This window comes from Hyperolius riggenbachi, chromosome 10 (genome assembly GCF_040937935.1).
Source record: "Hyperolius riggenbachi isolate aHypRig1 chromosome 10, aHypRig1.pri, whole genome shotgun sequence".
NCBI classification, from domain to species: domain Eukaryota; kingdom Metazoa; phylum Chordata; class Amphibia; order Anura; family Hyperoliidae; genus Hyperolius; species Hyperolius riggenbachi.
In genome coordinates, this window is record NC_090655.1 from 191,029,584 (window position 1) to 191,056,125 (window position 26,542).

At 42.9% G+C, this 26,542-nt stretch overlaps 1 protein-coding gene across 5 annotated transcripts in view; it reads left to right on the forward strand.

Moving 5' to 3' along the window:
• The window catches only part of LOC137534105 (L-threonine ammonia-lyase-like), a 101,364-nt gene that overhangs the window by 11,398 nt on the left and 63,424 nt on the right, over positions 1-26,542 (forward strand). For 3 of the 5 annotated variants that reach the window (XM_068255465.1, XM_068255466.1, XM_068255469.1), the window contains exons 2-5: positions 10,109-10,135; positions 19,745-20,078; positions 21,616-21,732; positions 25,258-25,499. In XM_068255465.1, coding sequence (XP_068111566.1) covers positions 10,109-10,135; positions 19,745-20,078; positions 21,616-21,732; positions 25,258-25,499 — 720 coding nt within the window. The remainder of the gene's footprint in view (positions 1-10,108; positions 10,136-19,744; positions 20,079-21,615; positions 21,733-25,257; positions 25,500-26,542) is intronic. The other 2 variants (XM_068255467.1, XM_068255468.1) reach the window with 1 other exon arrangement.

Consider the following 26,542-nt stretch of genomic DNA (forward strand, 5'->3'; position numbering starts at 1 on the left):
TGTGTGAAGTGACCGTTGCAATTTTATATGGTGTGTAAGGACATCAACAGTTATAAAATAACCAGGAGCCAGTGGTAGAGATGGCCCGAACCTCCGATTTTAGGTTCGTGAACCTCCGGAAAAGTTTGGTTCGCGCGAACTTCAATAGACTTCAATGGGGAGGCGAACTTTGAAAACTAGAAACACTTATGCTGGCCAGAAAAGTGGTGGAAAAGGTGTTTCAAGGGGTCTAACATCTGCGTTTTTGCATGGATGGGTGGGATAGACGCCAAAAGTCCCCGGGAAAAATCTGAATTTGACGCAAAGCAGCATTTTAAGGGCAGAAATCACATTGAATGCTAAATTGCAGGCCTAAAGTGCTTTAAAACATCTTGCATGTGTATACATCAATCAGGGAGTGTAATTAGAGTTCTGCTTCACACTGACGCACCAAACTCACTGTGTAACGCACCGCAAACAGCTGTTTGTGTTGTGATGGCCGTGCTGGACTGGTGCGCACCGCGGCGAGATTGCTCTTCCTCAGTGATATCAGGTAATGTCTGACTGCCTTATCAACTTTCGATGGTTCTTTCTTTACCATTGTTAAAGATTACATCTATTTTTTTTTATTACATTTTCTCCTGGCTGTTCAGTACCTGTAACGAGAATCTGTTATGGAGGGCAAGTCTACCATTGTGACCATGGGTAATGGCCAGGGAATCAGGGTTCGATTCTGGTCCACAGTGGGAGCCTGAGAACCGGCTACCACCACCACTGATCCAAGTAAGGACCCATTTGCTGTATAAGTAATGTACCTGCCCTGACCGTGCTTTGCAGACCAGGCATCTGTGGTCAGATGGACCCTTGACCCAGCGCAAGACGAACCGAAAGCATTTGCCAAGAATGTGTTATGGAGGGCAAGTCTGCCATTCATTCAACTGTGTGAAACTTTCGATGGTACTTTCTCAGTACCATGGTGACCACGGGTAATGGCCGGGGAATCTTGGTTTAATTCCGGTCCGAAATGGGAGCCTAAAAACGGCTACCACCACCACACATCCAAGGAAGGCAGCAGGCACGCTGTGGGCAAAGGAGCAGGAATGGCTACTACACATCCAAGGAAGACAGCAGGCATGGCATGCACGTCCCGAGGTAGTGACCAGAAATAACAATACAGGAGGACTTTCGAGGCCCTGCTGTATATGAGATGAATCAACTTTAAATCCTTTAACGAGAATCTGTTAGAGGGCAAGTCTGCCATCCATTCAAGTGAAAGGTATGCACTGACTGCCAGGTATAATACAATGTGCAGTCAAAGATGCAGTGAAAGGTATGCAGTGACTGCAAACAGCTGTTTGTGTAGTGACGGCTGTGCTGGACTGGTGCGCACCATGACGAGAGTGCAGATTATGGCGGCTTTTCAGCCCATATGGTTGCCGGGCTGAGGTAGCTGAATGACAGAACAGTGACTGTCCAGCTGATCAAATTTGGTCTGTCAACAATGAAGCAACAACCTTATTATCGTGGGTGTGCTCCCCCCCCGAGACACTCATATAGCCAGGGGTTATTGCTTCATTGTGATACGCAAGCCCCTTCACGGTAAGGTAATGATCACGAAGGGGAATTGGCACATGTACATGCCGTTTGTTCTGTTGTTGCAGCTGCAGTGCAGCCAGAAAAATTAGGTAGGCATGTACACGCAGCAGAAAAACTATTATAGCGGCTGCTGCAGCCTTAAAAATTAATGAATCCACCTGCAGTCCTGGACCCTGTTGGTGGTGTTGGAGAAGGCAGTCAACCGGCCTGCGGGCAGAGATGCTGTGTGGGGAGCGACTTAGTCTTGGGGAAGGTAGTTACACGGCGTGCAGGCAGAGATGCGGTGTGTGGGGACTGACTTAGTCTTCGGGCAGGCCTGATCGTGCTTTGCAGACCAGGCATCCATGGTCTGATGGACCCTTGACCCAACGCTGTGTGCCAGAGATGTCACCACTTGCCTTTTAACATCACGGTACAGTTTAGGTATCTCCTTTTTTGAGAAAAAAATGCGGCCTGGTAAATTCCACTGCAGTGTGTGGCTTTGCTTTTGTGTGCTGCTTTTCCTCAGGTGGTCATCCCATTGCAGTTTGTGCTTTGTAATCATGTGCCTTCATAAGGTAGTTGTCCCTACGCGGGTCTTGGTCTTTCCACGGCTCAATTTTCGGTGGCAGAGAGTACAGATGGCATTGCTCTCATCTGAGGCAGACACACAAAAAAAATGTCCACACCGCTGAGCCCTTGGTTGATGGCACTTTGGTGGTGGCGGCCGACTGAGTGTTAAGTGGGGTGCCAGAATCAGAGCAGGAGGAGGAAGATATGTCACGCTTCCGTGTGGAAGCTGAGAAAGATGAGGTGTTCTGTGTTAAATAGTCAACTACGTCCTGACAATATTGGGGGTTGATGGCACGTGCCTTCTTCTGAACACTGTACTTTGGTAGAGGGCCGCACAAAATCACGACAGCGCGACCTTGAACAGACCTGCCAGGTGGCCTGCCTCTGCCTTTTGTTTTGTCCATATTGGGGGGATGAAGTGAACAGTATGCACTGACTTGACTAATACAATGTGCAGTCACGCAGGTGCAGTTAACAGCAGGGCCGGATTTGTGGGAAGGCCTCCGAGGCAGAGGCCTAGGGCGGAAGGGGCAGCTGGGGCGCCTGCTATACAACCTAGCTATGTACCGTTACCAGGGCCGGATTTGTACTTTTTACCGCCCAAGGCCAATTATACTGTCTGTATGGTTGTTATCTCTGTGTGCTGCAATGAGAATTCTACTTACATCATTGGATGTCACAGACAATAACTATTTCAGTAATACGCGTATAAATTATAAGTTATATTTTCCTTAAGAACTTTTATGTTATGTTTGCTAACCCATTGTGCCACCATGTGAGTTAGGCTGAAGTGTACCTGTAGGATAGAGCTTACAGGTCTTGCAGGGACGACACAAGTACACAGGACAGAGAGTTCAAAGGTTAAAGCTGTCCTTGTAGATAGGGATGGCTGCATGGAACAGCTTTACTGTCCCTCACTGAGCCGCCCCTAAATTTCTGGTGCCCTAGGCCATGGCCTATGTGGCCTTGCCAGAAATCCGGCCCTGACCGTTACTGCCCGCTTGCTCCCCACTTTCACCCCCGCTTGTCTGTCTATGTGTGAGACGCAACTTCCCCTTACTCCGCTGCCGATATCAGACCTGCAGCAATCAGCGTGGCCCCCAGTGATGAGTCAGGCGGGTGGTGACCAATCACAGCACTGTATACTTCACACTTCCTTTATGTGAAGTATGCAGCGCCCTCATTGGTCACCACTAGCCTGACTCATCACTGGGGGCCGCGCTGATTGCTGCAGGTCTGATAGAGGAAAGCCCGGGCAGCGAGCAAGGGGAAGTTTGTGTCTCAAAGGCAGACAAGTGGAGGTGAAAGCAGGGAGTAAGCGGGCAGAGCAGAGCTAATACACCAAGATGCGGGAGAGAAGGAAGCGGACAGCCACCAGCGAGCGGGGCAGCAGACCAGGGAAGCTGCTATCATACAGGGGTCAGGTGAGTCACGGCTCAGCCCTCCAGATGACATGTGCCTGTATATATTCAGCATTTTCAGTGTGCATGTACACAATTAGGCAATACTGGTGCTGTCTCCGTGAGTGGCCGCCCCCTTTTCCCCGGCGCCAGATTCAGACTGTAGCTAGCTGCATGACAGTCTGGGCTGTGCAGAAGCTCCAACCACCCTTTCACTCCCAGGCTCGCATCTCTGGTTGTCGGCAACAGCTGCAGTTTGCCTTTCCCTCTCTGAAGCACACGCTAATACAGGGACAAGTGACATCCTGCAGACACCAGCGGTATGCCAGGTAAACGGCCCCCTCTTCCTCCCCCCTTGTCATTTTCTCACTGACCAGCTTTGTTCTCTGCTGCTCTTATCTCTGCTCCCACCAGCTGCATCCCTCCTTGTCTTGTAACCCTTCCACTGCTGATCTTAAGCTGAATACTCACCTAACTATGTAGGAAGATGGCTCACAAAGTTGTCCACGAGCATTCTCCAATCCATCTTCCTGCTGGCTGGTACATGCGACGATGGCACACAAACGCGAACAAGAGTTCAATAGATCTTTGTACTTTGAGCAGGAGTTGTTGACGCTTAAAGATCTGATCCTCCGTGACAGACATTGTCGCTGCGCATCTCAAACGTTTATGTAATCGTGCAACTGCACCAATGTTGTGATACCGAAACGACGACTTGTCGCTCAAAAAAATTGCCAGTTGTCGAAAAAATAGTGTAGTGGATACGGGCCTTTAGCTTTTTACACTATCACACAGGTCAGGGCATCCTAATCATCCTGTAGCCATGGCTACTTAAAGGGACTCAGAGCTCAGTAAAAGGCAAAAAATGTATACATACCTGGGGCTTCCTCCAGTCCCCATACGCTCCAATCGCTCCCATGCCGCTGTCCTCGACCTGCAGCGCCGGCACTGGTTCCCCGCTCTGCCGTCAGTCGACTCCAGTCTATGCAGGAGATGTGCGCTCTTCGCGTATCTCTCCAGCAGTTGCCGGAGAGATACGTAGAGGGCGAACTTCTCTTACGTGAGACTAGCTCAGACTCACGGAATGCAGGGACCCGGTACCGGCGCTTCAGAAGACAGAGGACAGCGGCGTGGGACCGATTGGAGCGTATGGAGCTGGAGGAAGTCCCAGGTATATATACATTTTTGCCTTTTACTGAGCTCTGCTACACTTCTTAATAACTACTTATTTATTTTATCTAGGGGCATAGTGGTTATTAAATTATGTAATCTGATGAAAAGGTGCATATAAATTATGTGCGTGTGTGAGGGGTGCTGTTGGTCGGTGGGGGGAGGGAGGGGGGTGGGGGGGGGGCGGCTGGTGATGATCGGCCTAGGGCGGCAAAAAGCACAAATCCGGCCCTGGTTAACAGGTATGCACAGAGTGGTATATCACACTGTGTGCACTCACGTAGGTAGGTGGGTGCACTGAACACAACAGGTAGGTATATGCAGTGATGGGTATTACAAATGTGCACCTGTCACACACACACACACACACACAGGTACCGCCGTGAACAGGTGCAATGACTGGTGGTATTAACAATGCAAACGCTCACGCAGGTAGGTAGGTAGGTAGGTGCACTGTACAGTGAACAGGTGCAGTGATTGGGATGAGATTACAAATCTGCAGCTGCCTGTCACACACACACAGGTAGTCACTGGCCTGGCAGTGGCACAGTAGGAATTACACCAAAGGCCAACTGCGACTGACTTACAGGGCTGTATATAATGCAAGTGGGCCAAACACACACAAAAAAATAGATCACAAAAACAAGATTAGCTCTCAAAACAGCTGTTGAGGGTTGCTTTTTTAGCAATAAGAATCATCAAGAAGCAAGCTAACAAGCTCACAAGAGCCTAACTAAGCTTTCCCTATGAGAGTCTGCAGCAGCTCTCCCTTCTCTAATTACTGCAGGCACACGAGTGAGTCCAATGCCTGACGCTGCTGGCCTTTTTATAAGGGGGGGGGGGGGGGGTGGCTCCAGGAGGGAGTGTAGCCTGATTGGCTACAATGAATGTGATGTAGAGGATCAAAGTTGACCCTAATGATGCACTATGGGGGCGAATCGAACTTCCGGAAAAGTTTGCGGTTCTCCGCGAACGCGAACCACGGAAGTTCGCCGGGAACCGTTCGCCGGCGAACAGTTCGGGCCATCTCTAGCCAGTGGACACAATGTTGGGCATGTGCCTGCTCTCACCATTGCCATTTGCCACCTATAATTTAAGACATATGTGGATAAAATTAGCTTTTTATTAATTAATTTTTAAGTAATTTCAAATCTATATGTTTTTATTTTCACACGATGGTTAGAGACCTGCAGACCTCTTATCAGAAGGTATATTATTCTCTATAGATAGGTGCAGTTTCTTTGTCTGACATTAGTTCTTCCTTGAAAAGGACTGTAATATAAATTACAGTTACTGATGACGTGCAGTTTCACTAAGTTTGATTCTGTCTGAAACAAAATAATATTAAAAATGCAGTTTAAGATGAACCATAACAACATATAGTAGAAAGCAGTAAATTATTCAGGATACACACTTTTATGCTAAATATCCTAATCTATATTGCAGTATATTGGCATGTAGCTCTACCCTCCCACTGAGGCTTACCGTAAACTGTTTATTGTGCGGAATCCCCCCAACAGAGCACTCTAGGAAACCTGAGATATTTTCTACTGGATTTAGAACTCCCAGTAAATGAACATTCCGCACATATCACCTGCCAGCTCCAAAGATGTCGCCACCTGTCATTAATTTCAGAAAGTAAACTGAGATGAAAGATTTTACACAGAGCAAACTATAACTAAATAATTTATAAATAACATTTGTAAAAAGATTATCAATTTTATTTGTTATGATACTTTGACTACAGTTCTGCTTTAAAGAGAAACGCCGACCAAGAATTGAACTTTATCCCAATCAGTAGCTGATACCCCCTTTTATATGAGAAATCTATTCCTTTTCACACAAAAAACCATCAGGGGACGCTGTATGACTGATATTGTTTTGAAACCCCTCCCACAAAAAAATCTTGAGTACGTAATCCTGGCAGTTTCCAGTCTGTGAACCTTATTGCATTGTGGGAAATAGCTGTTTACAGCTGTTTCCAACTGCCAAAAAAGCATGCAGCAGCTACATCACCTGCCCGCAGTAAAAATATCACCATGTAATAAATGTCAGAATGTAAATCAGGGATTTAAAAGATTTTACAAATGGCAAACACTGACTAAATCATTTATACATAATTATTGTAAAAATGAAACAATTTTTTTATTACATTAATTTCACTGGCATTCCTCTTTAACCACTTCAGCCTTCAGTCGTTTTTCACCTTATGCATATGAGCAATTTTCACCTCCCATTCATTCGCCAATAACTGTATCACTAATTATCACAATGAATTGATCTATATCTTATTTTTTCCACCACCAATTAGGCTTTCTTTGGGTGGTACATTTTGCTACGAATTATTTTTTTCTAAATGCATTTTAACAGGAATATTAAGGGAAAAATGAAAAAAAAAAATTATTTCTCAGTTTTCAGCCATTATAGCTTTATAATAGTGCATGCTACCATAATTAAAACCCACACATTTTATTTACCCATTTGTCCCGGTTGTTACACCATTTAAATTATCTCCCTATCACAATGTATGGTGCCAATATTTTATTTGGAAATAAATGTAAATTTTTTCAGTTTTGCATCCATCACAGGCTTATAATAATAAAAAAAAAAAGTTATATACCCTCTTGACATGCATATTAAAAAGTTCAGACCCTTAGGTAACGATTTGTTTTTTGTTTTTTTTAGTTAAACATTTTATTTGGATATTTTTTGTGTGGGAGGTCAACAGTTCATTTTAAAAGTAATTTATTGTGTATTGAGTGAAAAAAAAAAGTACATGTAGTTTTACTATTTGGCCAAAAGATGTCCACAGTCATTTCTTTTTATTTCATCCTGTAAGCGAGGACCCGTTTTTTTTGTTCAGAAAGACCGTGGCTTCTCGTAAAAAGCTGTCAGTCTTTCTACCAGGGACTTAGCTCAATGCATTCATTGATCTCCGGGCTAACGGTAGGCGACAGGGGAGTACATGGGTGTGCGCAGATCGCACGTGGGAGCGCACAGCAGTGGCCTTTTGGATGTGACAGTTTCGTCCAAAAGGCTAAAATGGTTAAAGGACCACTATCACGAAAAATGTTACAATTTAAAATACATGTAAACACATACAAAGAAGTAGACTAAAATGAACCATGTATAGTAGCAAATATATTGGCGCCAAGGGACAATGGAACCGCCGCTGAGAAGAACAATGTCCAAAAGTTCAGAAGTCAGGCATACATCAAAGGTCAGCGCAGGTTTAGAAAGTCATTGTATGTAGGGAATGGTAAATTCTTCACCACAATATATCAAATGCTCAGAGGTAGGTATCCGCCAAACATCAAAACTAGAAAAGGCTTACCCGCTCCCAACAACCCACATTATAAGGTTGTGAAATGGCTCAGGTCACAGATAGCGTCCAGGGAACATCAGGCGTCGTGAAGATCCAGTGGACATCCGTATGGAGGTAAAGTTTCAGGAATTTATATAGGAAAACAAAAACGGCAATATCTAAGCGTAACCCGTTTATTTAGATAAAATTTCTTTAAAAGGCAGTAGACATAAAATAGATAACTCACATACGGGGCCCATAAACAGGGAACCCCAGAAGATTAGCGCGCATGTAATGGTCAATTGTAGATCAATAGACAATGGTGCCGCCTGTTACCTTCCCGACCGGTTTCGCAGTCTTGCGTCATCAGGGGAGAAAAGGCGAACAGGCGGCAGGCACCAAATTTATAGCTTTTAGTCTAGAAAAAGAGGGTGGGGTGAAAGAAAACTTCCTCAGAAGGGCATCACTAATCAAAGTAGGAAAGAGTCACCCAAATGTGTAAATAAAGTGAAAAACAGAACAATATGTAAATAGCATATTAATAGCAAAGAATGGTGTAAAAAAATATAATAATATCAGTAGTAAAAACAAGATTACAAACAAAAAACACCTAGACTTTTGAAGATCAATAGGCAGCTTGATTACTCTAGTCTGCACAGGGAGCAGAGCAAGGGGAAAAAAAAAAAAAAGGAAATATTGGAACATACTGTACACTTCCTCTCTACACACAATAAGGAAGTGTCTATTGGGACATACAGGCACCCCTGCATAGTGCAATGGTCAAGGGCTCAGACTATGACACAGGAGAGCCGGGTTCAACTCCCGGCTCCTCCAGCCCAAAAAAACACACCCATCAAGCAACGGACTCTTGAAGACAAGGGGAGAGTCACATGGGGCACAAAAAGAGCCCCCAATTTTAAGGGGGGGGGGGGGAAATAAATAAAGTAAAAGCGCAAAAAGCGCTATGTGCTAACTAATATTAATTTATATAAAAAATATCGACATTCTAAACCTCATAAACAAAAGTGTGTATGAGGTATAGATGTGACTAGAGCTACGCACGTCACAAAGAGTGAAAAGTGCAAATACAATAAAATGCGACTTAAACATCGCAAAGGAAAAACAAGTGTTTCTATCTGGATAGCTCTAGGGAGCAAGCTAGTGACAACAGGGCAAGTAGGATGAAGTTAAGAGTACCTGTGATAATGAGAATGGTGTAAAGTAACCCACATATTAAATAGCCAGGGTGACTCGGGAGATTAAAATTATGTATATAATAAATTTAGCATAAAAATCTGTACATAGCGATGATTCGACCATCACATGAGCACCATTACAGATAATAACAATAGATACATAAATAAAGAATAAAAAATAAAAAGTTGCTAAGAATCATTAATAAAACAATTAACGTCTAATTCAATATTCAACCCTGCAGGGCATGATGTGCGAAGTTTAAAAATCCATTCCGTTTCAAGTCTGGAGACTTGAATGAAATGAACTAAAATGAACCATGAATTACTTTTCTCCTATGCTTCTGTCACTTACAGTAGGCAGAAGAAAGCTGACAGAACCGACAGGTTTTGGACTAGTCCATCTCTTCATGGGGGTTTCTCAGAATGGCCTTTATTCTTTATAAAGACACTCCTTGAAATGGATTTATATAAAGATGCTGGCCAGCCTCCCTGCTCACTGCACCCTTTTTTGGCAGTTGGACGGAGCAACTGCTATTCACTAAGCGCTTTTGAAAATAAAGAAAACCCTGAGAACTACCCATGAGGAGATTATCTAGTCCAAAACCTGTCGGTTCTTTCAGATTTCTACTACTTACTGTAAGTGACAGCAACATAGGAGAAAAGTAATTTATGTCTCATTTTCTCTGGAAGAAATGTACTTCTTATTTGTATGTGTTTGCATATATTGTAAATGTTAACAGTTTTGTGATATTGGTCCTTTAAGCCACTCATTATAGCCTTTTACAAATAAGTGATTAAGCTAGAATCTGCGTCCAAACATTCATTTGACAATTCTGAATCACTGTATTATCAGCTATGTGCAATTCTGTGATGCATTTGCCATCTTTTCCTTCTTTATGCTTGTGTTCCAGCTGTGTCCAGAGGTTGTTCCTAGACAAGTAGGTTTATTCTAGTCCTATTTTCCTTCCTGGCTGCTTGCTGTGTTTTCATGCTGCTCATCTGGGGTCTGCATGTGTCCAGTACCAGCAACTCTGACCTGAGCACAAGCTGAGCTCCCTGCTGCTGTACTCTGTGTGCCTGCGCTGCGCTCAGTGAAGGAAGCCAAGACTCCTAGATTAGACACAGACCACTAGGCTGGGAAGCCTACATTGCTTCACAAAACAAATGACACTTATTATAGAATTTTATGTATTTCAACATTAACATAGTTTGTGAGTGCTGTAATAGCTGCTGCCACCCCTTGTAGGTCTGCATCTTCATAGAGAATAAATACAGGAAGTGAACATAAAGAATTTGGATTGACAGTGTAATCTTGAGGCCCCCCAATGCTTTTTGTCATGCCAGTGTAATCGTACTGCACCTCCTAGCTTTGGCAGCCACTATGGATTTCCAGACAAAACAAGCTATTATTCTAGCAAGTCTCTGCCTTTACATAAATATAAACTGGGGTGTTTTCCAAATGCTGGGGCATGTAGCAATGAACCATGTGATCAGCAGAAAATCTTGACCAAGGATTTACCATTTAACATAAGCTGTATGTATAAACACAGTTAGTGATGTCAATTCAAGCAGACGTGAACTCAGAACTTCCTCTCTGCTGTAAAAGATACGCAACAGCATAATAACCTTTAAAGAAAAACCTTTCTTTGCTACGGTTGATACAAATCCTGAAATAAATTTGCAGTGTGTCTACCTCCTGCTTTCATGGAAGAAGACACATTGTTAATATCCGGTGTTCACAAATTAGCTGCACTGCTGTGGCAGAGGAGAATTCTGAGCTGACACAGATCAAATTACAGTGGTGACTAGGCACAGATGGGGGGGGGGGGGGGTTAGAAAAGCTAAACTCTCTAAATACATACAGGGTGCATTTCTCTGTTTTCCTTCTGTCCTGTGCAATAATTCAGCACCACTTTAACCACTTGCCGACCGCACACTCATACCGTGCGGCGGCAAAGTGGTAGCTGGAGGACCAGTGACGCACATCTGCGTCGCCAGGTGCCTCCCTAATTATTCAGGAAAGGCCGCTCGCGCGAGCGGCCGTTTCCTGTTAGATCACGGAGCGGGTCTCCGTGAATAGCCTGCGAGCCGCTGATCGCGTCTCGCAGACTAAATGTAAACGCAGGAGACTTTTGTCTCCTTTGTTTACATTGAACGGCGCTGCTGCTACAGCAGCGTCGTAAGGCAGATCGGCGATCCCCGGCCAATCAGCGGCCGGAGATCGCTGCCATGTGACAGAGGACAGCCTGTCACAGGCGGCACAGGACGGATAGCGTCCTGTGCAGCGCCGATCACCAGGGGAGAGGGGGGGGAATTTTGCCACGGAGGGGGGCTTTGAGATGCCCCCCCCCCCCTCCCGCAACACACAGGCAGGCAGGAGCGTTCAGACCCCCCCTGCACATCATCCCCATAGGGGGAAAAAAGGGGGGCGATCTGATCGCTCTGCCTGCAACCTGATCTGTGCTGGGGGCTGCAGAGCCCACCCAGCACAGATCATAAAAAAACACGTTGGTCCTTAAGGAGGGGGGGGGGGGGGGGGTAAAGGCTGGGTCTTCAAGTGGTTAAAGGTTATTATATTGTTGCTTATCTTTTGAACAGAGAGGAAGTTGTGAGTTCAGGTCCATTTGACAAGCAGTGTGGTGCCCAACGATGAATAGGTAAAATCCCATGTGCGCACTACTCCCTATTCATTTCAGTGCAACTGGTCACTGCTCCTAAAGTGCTGAGATCAATCGGAGTCTGCAGTTCCTGTACTTTTCTGCCTTGGCAGGATGCAATCACCTTCAGCTTTGTAAAACAAACCTACTGTATTGAAATCCTTGTTAATATTTGTAGTATCATCCCTTAAATAGCTATCTATTTAAACATGACATTAGCAAGTTCTCAGTAGCACACAGACGTGTGTCTCTCTCTCTCTCTCTCTCTCTCTCTCTCTCTCTCTCTCTCTCCCCCCCCCCTCTCTCTCTCTGCCCCCCCCCCCCCTCATTGTGTTTCTTTGCCTCTGTTCTGCCTCTTATACTTTTAGCCAAAGACCCTGAACAAGCAGTTTTGACTGTAGCCTGACTAGATTGGCTGCATGCTTGTTTCAGGTATGTGATTCAGACATTACTGATGCCTGAAAATATTAGCATTAGGCAACTGGTATTGTTTAAAAAGAAATAAATATGGCAGCCTGCATATCCCTCTCAGATGTCCTGAAGGATGGCTATAATCCTTTGCCTTAGTAAATCAAGCCCTGAGAGTCTCACAAGAGGCTTAGTGATTGCTGCTGCCTCACAGGAAGCTAAGTGACCACTAACGCCGCCCAGGAGAGCGAGTTGTGATTGCTAACACTTGATTGGTTCATTCCAGACCGAAAAACACTGGAAGAGGAAGTGAACACATTAATAACCTTTGTGTCTAAAATGTTATTCTACAGTTACCTGACTTGAAATTTCTGGGGCCATATGCAATTCACTTTTTCACCTGAGTTTTCTCCTAGGAGATCATTTTTCATCTTCGATTTAAAATAACTTTCCACCACTTTTCAACTAAAAAATGTACTAAAAGGTAGGGGAAAAGTACTATCAAAATTATTTTGAGTATTTGCTTGCTTTCTGGTGGCTTAAATGGCATTTTATTGACAAATGTAAAACTATCACCTGGGAGAAAACTCTGGTGAAAATGTGAATTGCATATGGGCCATGGTCTTCGAGTTTGTACATTTTGTACATGTAAATATCTTGACCCGCTAAGGTGCTGGATTTACTGACAGCACTGATACGGAGGTGAAATCATAACTGCAGTCAAGAAAACATTTGTAAGCTCTGTATGATGAAGTACCCGGGTACTGCAATATGTAATAAATCCCATCTGTAGACAGTTTATAGGATGATGAAGCTGTTGAATGTAAAACAAACAATATTCCTCAAGTTTTCCTCAAATGCCCATAGGCAAAAGTAACCATTAAAACATTACATCATGTGAAACCCTACTCCTTCCTCACATGTAGGCAATAAAGCTAAGAACAAGCCCCATCCATTTTGATTGTGACAATATATTATGTCATCCTCTCACTATTTAAAGTATACGTCATGAGAGAAATATGAGGGCTGCCATTACTGACTTTCCTCTAAAATATGCATGTTTATGGCTGCAGTGTAGTTCTAAACTATTCACCTGAAATCAGTGTGCTACTTAGGTATTCGGACTTAACTCTGACATTCCAGATCTACATACACAGTATTGGGCACATACCTACAGATGGTTCACAGAACTGAGCTTGCCAACTCCTACTGTGTTTTCTTTCTCCCACTTAGGCCTTGTTCACATTATAAATCGCCAGCGCTATCACAAGCGCTGAACGATTTATTGATCAATTTAAAAGCACTTTTCTAAGCACTTTCAGAGCGATTTTTGCATAGAAGATCGCTTTCTAAGCGCTTTTGTGTAGCTTTTATTTCACTTCCTGACATTAGTCAGAAAGTTAACTCTCTGCCCCAGAAATTAATAAATACAATGTATTTATTCATTAAAAGCGCTTGGAAAATCGATTTTCAAAGCACTTTTTCAATTGCCTAGCGATTTCCCTATCCTTTCTACTGAAGTGCAAATGCTCTGAAAATAGTGCAGGAGCTGCGTTTGCGATTGGATCGAAAGCATATCGCTTATGTGTGAACCCTCACATAAATTAAAATTGCACAAGCGCTTTTAAGGCAATCTCTTTTTAAATCGTCAGCACTAAAAAATACCAAAATCGCCTCTAATGTGAACAAATCCTAACTGCATTAATACATGATACATGAGGCAACCCTACAAAAGAAAAGGTTTTCTTACTTGGAGGTTTTTCCGGCCCTTAGAGTCTCTCTGTCCAGCGCCGCAGTTCCACTGTGCTTCTGGCTGCCGCTGTCCTTTCCATGAGATCCCCACCTGCGGCTGGGTCGTGCTCTTCTGCACATGCGCACCTCTCGTAATTGCACTCCCGTCGCTGGGAGCTTGCGCAACTTACAAAGATTTGAACTGCACAAGTGCAGCTCCTGGCTATGGAAGCATGTTCAGGAGAGGCATGCAGCACATACACGCATGCGCAGAAGACTATGATCCAGCCGCGGGTCAGGATCGTGCAGAGTGGACAGCGGCAGCCGGAAGCACAGCGGGACTTGGGTGCTGGACAGAGAAACTTTTATAGGGCTGGAAGAAGCCCCAGGTGAGGAAAGCTTTTTTTGTAGGTTTGCCTCATTTATCCTTTAAGGGTTGTATTATGGCACTGCTGCAGTTGGAAGAGCCAGTCCTTCCATAGGGTCAAACTGGGCCATTGGCTGGGGCCCCAATCTCCTTTGAGGTCCCACAAGTCAAGGATTGTAGAAGCATAGGGGGTGCAATCCAGCGTGGTAAGTTGCATTACAAAACGCCCATTACTCTGCACCGTAACTCTATGGTATTGCAAGAATGCCTGACTCACACAAGCTGCTCGGCCAAGTGTTTCGCAACATAATAAACATTGTCAGTTTTTCTTAATTTCAGAAGTGTGAGGGATCAGTTACTGATGGGGTTAGTATTCAGGTGAACATACATTACTACAATAAATTACCTGGAGCGGTGCACCACACAAAATTCAATATCAAGAGAACCAAGGAGAGATTTACATTTTGAATACATTTTTATTAGATTCAATGTGTTTATCAAATCTAAGGTCTCATCCGATCACAATATTTAATGGTGTACAGTGACCTTCAGGCTTCCAGGAAAGTTTAAAATGAACATTAGGGAAGCTACATAGGTTCAAGGTAGCCTTGGAAGTGATAAAGAGTTTTCAAAGTGTGCCTGAGATGGGTGAACATGGGGCTTCTTCCAGCCCCCATGATGTCCTCCGAGTCCCCTCCGTTGTGCTGATATCTGCCAAGTTACAGTCCACAACTGGTTGAGTTGCAAGCTGCTGTGCAGGTGATGTCCTGGCTGTGCCCCTCCTTGATCATGCTCTTGTCGCTGGGAATGTTCTGCCCATGCACAGTTCCAAGTCTATATGAACTGTGCATGCACAAAATGCTCCTGGCCACAGGAGCGAGGATGAGGAGATGTGCGGCCGGGACAGTGCATGCACAGTTCCTGGACTTTAATTTGGCTGACAGCATAACAGAGACAGACAGTGGAACAGAGGGGACCTAGAGGACACTAAAGGACCTGATAGACCACGGGGGTTGGTAGAAGCCCCAGGTAACTAAAATTCATATTGTTCCCCCCATGTCCAGTTTACTTTAAGGTTAGCAATAGCTTTGTTTGGAAAATCAGAGTTATGGTACAGGTAGTGTTGACATCTTCAGCATCACTGTTTGGAGTACATCAAATAATTAGTGTCACTAACTGTCCCTCAGCGGAGTTCTGTATCATAAGCCGCAACTAAACTAGTAGATGCGGCCGCGATGCTCCTTATCAATCGAGCCGCTGATGCGGCTCGATTGATAAGATCCGACAGGACGGATCTCCGCACCGCCAATTCCCTGCTCGCTCCCCGCGAGGGGACAATGGCAGGAAATTGAGCGGAAAATAAGCGGCGACGGCGGGGACGAGCGGGGAATCTAATGCGGCGCACGCGCGGCGAGCAGGGACGCAGCGGGCAGCGGAAGAGGCGATCCGGCGGCTAATCGAGCCGCCGAATCGCAGCCTCATCTACCCGTGTAGATGAGGCTTAAAGTCCTCACCATAGTTGAATGTCCCTAATGTAGTGTAAGGCCACTTTCAGGGCAAGCCAGTAGTGCCCAAGGAAACGCATGTAAACACAAGAACAGATAAACACCATGCAGATAGTCTCCTTCATGTACTTGGAAACTGGATAAATGTTTGCAGTGCTAGAGTACCACTTTATTTGGCACTAATTAAAAGAACTGACCTGAGAGGGATATGGGGGCTGCCATATTTGTTTCATTTGAAGCATACCTTTCAACTTTTTGAGATGAGGGACACATAAGCCACGCCCCTAGTCACACCCTAACACACCCCTAGTCATACATACCATAAAGATTTCCATAGGAAAAAGATGTAGTTTGATAATTCAAACCAAATTGGTTCTTTCTACCCTGGTTAATTTTCCTTCATATTAACATTTAAAAAATAAGTGAGATATCAATTTAATGGATGGGAATAATGTTTAGAGTGAACTAAACACATTTTTCTGTAGAAAAATACAAATATTTACACATATCTGTACATCAGTCCTGAAAGAGGGAAAAATGAGGAATAAAGACAGACAGAGGGATTTGGTTCCCAAAAAGGTTCCCCAAAAAGGAACAGTTGGGAGCTGTTTTAAACAATACCAGTTGCCTGGCTTCCTGTTGATATTTCATGCATCAGTAGTGTCTGAATCACACACCTGAAACAAGCATGTGCCAAAAGCAGTCAAACTTAACGGGATCTCCATGCTTGCTGAGGAGCTATGACTAAAAGTATTAGAGGCAGAGGGTCAGCAGGGCAGCCAGGCAGTGTGCATTGTTAAAAAAAATGGCAGTCTTCATATCCCTCTAAAGGTCAGTTATCCTTTGATATCCTTTAGTTGCATACAGCTTTAATTTTTTCCTAATTTACTTTTTACTTGTACATTGCCATCTAGTGGCTAAGTGTAGTAGTACACCATTCGACTCAACTCCGCCAGAAATGAAGTAAGTATTGAAGGTGAAGAATAGCCAGACAGAAATTCTTTAATAAGTAATGCCACTGCTTATGACAAACTGATAAACCCATGTGCACCCCCAAACTAATACATCTTTTCACACACTGAGTTTTTGCTGTTTTGTCTATTATATTACCCTGAGATTTTGTTAACTTATTTGTGCTCCATAGTGCAATAAATGAAACTATCCAAGCCAATAATTTATTGCAATTCACTTTAAAATGCATTTTCCCTTGCTTGTAATGTACTTTGAAAGAGTAACAAGAGCTTACTTTGTTAGGAAATGTTGAAGTAGAACAGCTGGTTAGGCACAGGGAGCTGAAATAACTCCGCTCCATGGACTGGGAGATATCAAAGCTAAGCCACTTACTAATGACACAGAGCAATATAGCCTAGAACTGAACTTTGTCTCTGTGTTGTCACTTTGTAGTTGTCACTAATAGAATTGCAATAATTAGCATTCCTGTCACCACAGGGACCTTAATAGAATTGCCACCATCCTTTGGAACCATGTCTATTGGTGGTCTTCAGTAGAGCCACAAAATATCTCTGCTTCTGCTTGACCTTTAGGAAGCAAGAGCAAAGTTAGGATCTGATGGTCAAATTCAAGACAGACTAAAAATATCCAGTCAGGCTATAGAAGAACAGCTATCAATCTGTGTCAGCCCTTGTGGAGACCTGCTGCTGAGCATAGCACAATATAGTACTGTAGAAGGTGGCAAGGAGCGAAGGGCAGGCTCATTTCCTCAATTTTTGGTCAATCCAATAATACACTTGCATAAAAGAAAGGGCAGAATGAACTTGTTCAACACACCTCAATGCTCTTGCTAAATTTTACTATAAGTAGGTACAGAACTGGCAAAACACAGTCCAGCAATTAATTTAAAAAGATGCGTATGAACATTCAAGTTTGGTTCAGTTTTCAGCCATTATTATAGAGGAATGGACCAAAAAAAGTAGTAGGGAAATACAATAGCAACAAGATAAAAATAAAATCTATTTCAATAGTTTTCAGCTTTTCCTATTAAACATCCAGGCAGCCCTTGAGTCCCCTTTTACCCTTGCCTTGCGAGTGTGTGCTGTGTTCCCAGTTTTACCCGCAGGGTGATGCAAAGACAAAACAAGCAATGGGGCCTAGTACACTTGTGGTGTCACATCATGTTGTACTGGAAGTGACCGATTGGCCGCCGAGCTGCCGCAAAGTCAATAGCACATTACCATCGGACTTCAGTGGCGATACATCGGCAAAGGAGGTATTGAAAGTCAATGGACAATGCAGTAATTTTTTATATGTTGGAGGTATTTGTGCACATGGAACGACATGAATACAAAACCCGGGAATCTCAGTGACGTACTCCTGCACAGCAGTGAGTACGTCACTGGGTGAGGGGTGGCGAAGGGCGTGCGTGGTGTCGGGCACACTGCTGCAGGGCCATATGAATGACATTTTCTGCTTTGTAGTGTGGTGTGATGCAATTGGGACGGAGCATCGCAATGCAAACACGACGGTCAACTGTGAAACTGGCCTCAGACATACAGTCAATGAGTACCTTCTATTTTTTTTGGTTATTTGATTGGATGATCATATGCTTGTATTTTTTAAGAAGAATGCCATTTATTTACCTTTAATTTTGTAAGTGGTGAGGGAAGAGTGCAACTTCTACTGACTTGATGTAATGCTTTTTAATGTATGACCTCAGTTACTGAGATTGTCATCACCTCTACAGTGGCACCGGCAGGTGTCAGGAAATTACCTCAGTAGGGACGCAGTTATGCATTATAACCCATCTGCAGTAAAAAAAAAAAATACTTCAGTAACTCCTCATAGAGGTATCAGTATTTATACATATCAGAATTCCCAATTTTGTTCCTTCACTGAGTGATTGATGATTGAGGTTTGTTTTATGTAATTCATTTTCATCATCTACTAACTGGCAATTAATAACAAACTGATGCCCTCCCCTGCTTAAGCCCATTTGACACTGTGGCCGTCCTTGGCATGTTTTGATACGTCATATCTATTGTTATGTATGAGGCGTTTGAGGGGCCACAAAGACTCACAATGGGGCTCATAGCTTCTATGTGCAAGAAAAAACTTTTTTACTGGTTTTTCTGAGTCTATGGCTAAAAGTATTAGAGGCAGAGGATCAGCAGCAGTGGCATAGCAATAGGGGGTGCACAAGTTACGACAGTATATTCAGCTTGAAAATGGACCAATCAAGTCCTGCTAAAGTTTAAATTAATTGGTCCATTTTCAAGCTGCATATATTTGCATCCAGAATTTGCATAATCCTGCATGAACTCAGAAATTATTTGCATCTCATTGATCATCCCTAGTGGAAACACATCTGCTCTGGATGAGTACCAGATGAGAAAATCGGTCAAAGCTGACACTGAACTGTCTGCTCCAATCCAACTGCAACTGTTGCAAGTGGGAACCGAGCCTTTAAGAAAAGAGTGATTTTATGTTCTATAGTCCACTAATAAAATCTTTTAGGTCACTTAGTGTGCTGATTGACATTTCAGTATGATGTGAAGTTAACTGTTATTCCTTTTGCTATGTGTCCAGACTTACAAGATCGCCAAGAGCTCGCAACTCTGTGCAGATTTCTGTTATGTGTGATGCTAGACAAGCATATTTACTGTGGCTGGCCACTCAGGAAAGGCATCAGAAAGTATTATTGCTTACTGCATACCTCTGCTCTTCAGAGCATTCAGCATGCTTCATGTTTGCTCTTTGTCTCTTGTCCTTGACGGTTTTAATTCATACAAAGTAGCCTTATTAATGTACAATGACCATTTTACATTATCTATCTATCTATCTATCTATCTATCTATCTATCTATCTATCTATCTATCTATCTATCTATCTATCTATCTATCTATCTATCTATCTTCATTTCAGAAATGATGAGACTCCAAGCAGAAGTGAAAATGCCTCAAAAAAGGATAAAAAGGTTCCCAAAAATGGCCCAGTTAAATGTGATCATAATGGGCCACCAATCCACCCAGAGAGGCTGAAGGATTTTGTGGAAGAAGAATACCTAAATGGAGAACCAACCACATGGGAGATGAAAATTACTGGACCTCAGTCAGAGGAACCATTAAAGGAGATTGAACCTACTGCTCCAAAAGTGAGGAAGTCCAGTGTGCGACCAAAGAATGAGTTCCTTCGATTTGAAGACATCAGTGCAGCAGCCTTTAAAATTCACAATGGAGTTCTGAAAACTCCATGCATGGTATGATTTCAGTTAGTAATAGACTACCATGGCTCATATGGATTGTTAATAAATTAGACTAACGTTAATTATTACTAAAGTTTGTAATATTAACTATGTATGTAAGATAATTGTATGGATTAAAATCTTATCAAGATCAGACCAATCTATAGGGGGCAGATATCCTGAAATACTGGTCAAACCCCTGACCCGTTCCAACATTTTTGTAAGTAAAATCCCCTTGGACACAAATAGATACACCAAGCTGGTTTCTACTGTCCTCACTTCCAACATTTAATTAGGAGAATTTTTCCCCATAAAGGATTCGATTCATAAAGCATTACCGCATTCGGTAATGCTGAAAACAGCTGACTTTACCGAGCACTTAGGAAAATGTCAATTCATAAAGGCTGTTACCGCATGAAAAACTGAAGTTACAGAGCAAAGAGGTAAATTACCGACTTGTGTGGTGAATACCTCAACAAATGTCAGCAAATGTCAGTAAATGTCAATTCATAAAGAATAGATCATGCTGTAAAAGCCCAAAAATTTTACCAGCACCTGGTGTGGCGAAATGAGGGTGCAGACTGTGCGATACTATTGGAAGCCAGCATGACTCAGATAAGCAGAGAGGAATAAGCTATGATTGACAGGAGCAGAAGCCAATAGAAACAGCCCCTGTCTCCTGCAAGTCGGGATGATGCCTTTTGATTGGATCCAAAGCCTTCTCCCGTGGGTCTAGCTTTTCTAACCCCAGGCAGTGAGCAGAGAAAATGGAACAAAGGAAGTTTCCCCTGCCTCCCTTCAGCAATTTATCCTCTTTTGTTCCTGTTTGAGGATGCAGAGTAGCTAGTGGGGAAATCATCTAAGCAGCTGTAGATGGAGGAGACCTGGAGCCCCGGCAGGCAGTGGAAGCTCAGCAGATTTTCAATAAATGTCATGCTGAAATTTACTGAAGATCTATGTGCAGTGTGTGCCAGTAATAGATTTCTCTCTGATCTGATTTTGATCAGAGTGGGATCTTTCTGATGTTCGAATCTGGTGGTCATCTATTAGTGTATGGTCACCTCAACCTGTTACTATTGTTTCTGGAAACTTTTGCACTTAAAGGGACTCCAAGCAGAGAAGAAACTATGGAAAGATGCATATCATTTTAAAGCTCTCTTTCTCCTCTTTCCAATGATATATAAACCGCTGCCTTACGCCTTTTAGTTTTTGCTATTTTCGCGATCGAAATTGCGGCTGTGGCAATTTCGAACGTAAAAATAGCAAAAACTAAAAGGCGTAGGGCGGCGGTTTATATATCATCGGAAAGAGGAGAAAGAGAGCTTTAAAATGATATGCATATTTCCATAGTTTCTGCACTGCTCAGAGTCCCTTTAAGTCACTTTCCACAACAATCTATACAGATAATATACAGCAATGTGTTTCAAGATTTAACAGCCATGGTAAAATCTACATTGCACATGAAGTCTACTTTATAAGCGTATGATGGCTTTATTTTTTATAATTTGTGTACAGTTTGTTTTTTTACCTACTAACTGCACATTTCTTACAGTATTCAAGACTTTCAAAGCAGTATGGAGTTGATATCTACCTGAAGAAGGAATATCTGCAGTACACGGGATCAGTCAAGGAGAGAGGCGTGCTGTATCTGCTCACATCGCTCCAGGAGGTAATCGAAATGAATAAAAATTAAATAATTTAAGAAGGCCAGTTATCAACCCTGTAACAGACCCAGAACAAATGTGATTGATTACAAAAAAAATATGCACTCATGAGGCTGTGATTGCCTCACTGCCATTTCACTAACCTTCATTCCACACTATGCTCTGCTATGACCCAGGCAAGGGCTGACAACTGTTGGCAAAATTACATTAAAGAGACACTAAAGTCTCTTTTTTTTACCTTATTTTCTTATAAAGTCCTCTTCAGCATTAAATTCTAAGCCGATTAGCCTCATTCCAAAGGCAGAACGAGTGATTTATTGCCCAGAAATAGCCCTGCAAAGTTCCACGGCTTTGCAGGTCGCAGATTTTGCTGCACAGGGGAGGCAAAGCTTTGCGCAGTAGCTCTGCCTCCAGTCCAGTCAATCTCTGCCGATCTCCATCTCTCCCTGCCCCTCTCAGCGAAAGAAGACTGAGAGGGGCGGGGAGAGGCGGAGATCGGCGGAGATTGACTGGAGAGGAGGCAGAGCTACTGCGCAAAGCTCTGCCTCTACCAGGAAGGAAAATCTGCGAGCCCTGGAAGTTTGCAGGGCTATTTCTGGGCAATAAATCACTCGTTCTGCCGCAGGGATGCGTCGAATCAGCTTAGAATGTAATGGTGAAGATGACTTTATAAGAAAATAAGGTAAAAAAGAGACTTCAGTATCTCTTTAAAAACCTAGGCCATGTGTGTTGGATCACTGACGTTACCACAGGACTTGATAAATCGGGCCAAGTGCGTTTTAGCTGTTTTCTATTTTCTTGCAACAATTCCTTACTCTAGGGCTGCAATAAAATATTAACAGTAGTGATGAGTACAAATTCCAACTAACATGTTCTCCCATTTTCCACTACAGCGATCCCCCCGCGATCCGATGTATATGACGCGACTTGCAATGGGAGGGAAAAAAAAAAAAAACAAGATGGGGAAATATGCAAAATGCAACAGGCATGAAAAATCACATAACAAACACATTGTCACATTAATGGAAACATCCCCGCACAGTTTCCATCAGTTCCATGAGGGTGATCTGGCCCTTTTAAATCTTCTTTGCCAATAATATTGTTGGATGTCCGGTATGTTGAGGTTCAAATGTTGAACTCCAGTGACCGGGAAGAGAAAAGAGACAGAGAAAACCAGGAGCACCAATAAAATACAGTATTTTCAATTTTGGGAAAAATGATCTAAGAACAAATACTACTTACAAATACGGTTTGCTTTCAGTCTACCACTGCTTAGGGCATGTAGAGAAAATCGTCTCTGCTCGGATGGAAAGTGCTCATCCAGACTTGGGTCGCACTCCAAAAGAAAAGGTCCACTGGATGTCAGTTAGGCCCAGTGCACACCAAAACCGCTAGCAGATCCGCAATACGCTAGCGGTTTTGGGAGCTGATTTCAGAGCGATTCTAGGTATGTTTAGAGAGGTTTTCTAAACATACCTAGCGGTTTTGGGTGCGTTTTTGTGTAGCAGATTTCATATATTGTTACAGTAAAAGCTGTTACTGAACAGCTACTGTAACAAAAATGCCTGGCAAACCGCTCTGAACTAGCGTTTTTCAGAGCGGTTTGCGTTTTTCCTATACTTTACATTGAGGACGAAACGCTTCTGAAAACCGCAAATGCGCAGCAGGAGGCGCGTTTGCGGCTTGGCAAAAACCGCAAACCGCCGGTGTGCACCATCCCATTGCAATACATTAGACAAGCGTTTTTAGAGGCGGATGCGGCCGGCGGATCGCTCCAAAAACCGCTGGGTGTGCACTGGGCCTTACAGGGATTACACCTGGAAGGAGGACTAAATTATACAGGGGGTGGGAGGTGCCCCATTGTGAGTGTCAATCGTCTAAAATGATGGTAATAGTGAGGAACAGTTTTACCTCAATATGGAGATTTAGGATCTAATTTAACAGACAAGAAAATGAACTATGTGTTTCTTGGGATTCACCTGCTTCTTCAGGTTAATAAAAACAGTATCTTTATTATTAGCAGCACACATTTGGAGTGCTCCAAATCTGGGCTGCTAATAATAGAGATGCTGTTTTTATTAACCTGAAGAAACTGGTGATTTCCAAGAAACGAGTAGTTAAGTAAATTAGATCTTAAACCTCCATATCAAGTATATTGCCATCATTGTTGACAATTGTATTTGCCAATAATAGGACTGATTATGGTCAGCAATTTTAGAGGTTGAGAGATAACAATTCAGGAACTGAATGGCAAGGTTGTAACCATGATAGTTTTCATAGTCTTTCAGTATAAGTCTGTTATTACTGTGGCCTTCATGGGGAACATTCCACCATTTTTCATAGTATTATGATTAGCTCTTTGAGCTAGTTACTAGCAGCCATAATACATCATCAAGGAGAAGCATGGAGACAGCGTTGTCAGAGCATATCCAAAAACCTCTCTCATATGTAGCTGTATAGAAGAAAATCCTCATTGGTTGGGTGAAAACTTCTTGTAATAACACAGGAGTCGTATTCACGCCAGTGGAAAAGTACCGTGCTTAAGTTACCTCAAATATTTTAAGATCTTTAAAGGTCACAAACACTGATTTTAAAACAGTGTGAAGTGGTCATGTGACTGTTGCTCCAAGATCCTGATCGTTCCCAAATGAGCCATTTCAAGTCCCCTAGGACTGCCCTCCATAAATAAACCCATAAAGGTCCTGAAAAGAGAAATGAGTGATGGGAGCAGTTTTGTGACATGCTTTTCCTACTCATTACTCTTCGCTGAGCATCGTGGTTACTGGAAGACTCATCAGAGTGCTCTCTGGGAATGAAGGGTCTCAGCAACAGCACTTCCAACATTAACAAACAGATTTTTAGAAAACTTCAGGTCACAAGGGCAATCTAGTACCTGCTAAAAGAGTAAGCTGAGATTCCCTCTGCAATTCCAGTACAGAGTACCAGACTTGGAAAACTTCTCAACTCATCATCCTAGAAATTAGCAAAGAAAACACATCAAGCTTTCTATCATAATGGAGCATAGCTTCACGGTTTGCATTTATATAGGGCAGCATGGTGGCTTAGTGGATAGCACTCCTGCCTTGCAGCGCTGGGTCCCTGGTTTGAATCCCAGGTCAACATCTGCAAGGAGTTTGTATGTTCTCTTCGTGTCTGCGTGGGTTTCCTCCAGGCACTCTTGTTTCCTCCCATATTCTAAAAACATACAGATAAGTTAACTGGCTTCTCCCTAAAATGTGGCCCTAGGCTACAATAGACATATACATATAATCACAAATAATAAGAAGTACTGTTTTACATACAGTAATTATAATTGTGACCTGTCTAGTATAGGTAATTAGAACCATTCAATTTATGCAGCATACTGTGTGGATCAGGGACTATTTTTTTTTATTACAGTTTGGCATCCATGTCACTTTATATTTTAATTTTATAGAATGTCGTCCATTTTATGCCATGTATCACACTACTTTATTTATAAAACTGCCATTTAGCTCACAGTAATCAGTTTCTGGATCTGTTTCTCACAGGATCAGCAAAGGAAGGGCGTTATTGTAGCTACTGACAGCAATTTTGCCATGGCGGTGGCTTTCCATGCATCGCAGCTGCAAATCCCTGTGTTCGTAATTATGTCAGCCGGCACATCTCCAAATCGTGTTAGAACATGTCGAGATTATGGAGCCATGGTTATCTTATTTGGACCCACTGCAAGAGATGCTCAGAGCCACGCTAGAAGATTGGCACAAGAGAACAGTTACCTATACATTGAAGAGTATGGATGGTTTATATAGTTTTTAGTGACCAGTAACAGGTGTTTACGCTAGTGTATAGAAAGAGAAAGGGCTCTATATTCTGTGTTGCCCCTTCATCCCCACTGTGCTAGTTCTCCCCTTGTGTCATGTAAGAATTTTTACTATTAGGTAATCAGAATAATATGGGCTCATGAAAGCAGAGCCAAAATCTCAGTCTGATAAATGTTTTATTTTTCATCTTGAAAAAAATATATTGAGTTTAATGTTGAGTGAAACATTCATTGGACCATAATCTACACCGCAGTACTTATAGAAGAAGTTATATTTTAGTTATTTCTAGACGCAAACAAACTGGGTAAAAATCATAACAACCCCCAGAGGATTGAACCTAGAACCCAGAGAACCCCCCCTATGCAAAGGAAAAACAAACAAAGGCGGTAAATAGGGGTAATAGAATAAATGTAAATTTACTGATCTTCTATTATTCATAGTAAAATATCAGTAATGTTACCAATTTTATACTATGCCATTCTGTACCCTAAAGGTGCCCATACATCTTGCGATTTTGCTGTACGATCGACCATTTAATAAGATCATTTTATCGAATCGAGAGAGAATCGAGTGTGTTCCAGTATGCCCAATCGATGAAAAGTGACTGCTATCATGTCCAATCGACCAGCTTAGTCTATCGAGCAGGATGCAAGATATCAGTTGATCGCATAGGAATCAGCTAGTGTTTACTTATGATTAGATCGACTCCAAATCAATTTTTGCATTCAGACCATGGAGACACAACATCAGTCAGATCGATTAGTGAAAGTGAATTGCATAGGATATCGCTTGTAGTGTGTGGGTCACTAGTTGATCGACTTTTGATCAACTATTCTGAAGTTGATTACCCAATCAAGTTGATCCCTTTATCAATTGAATCAGAATTGCTAGATGTATGGCTACCTTAATTCTCATACAAAACCTCCCCTATATATGCCTAACTAGAACCCTCCCCTACCTATGCCCAACAAGAACCCTCCCCATCAATGCCTAACAAGAGCCCTCCCATATC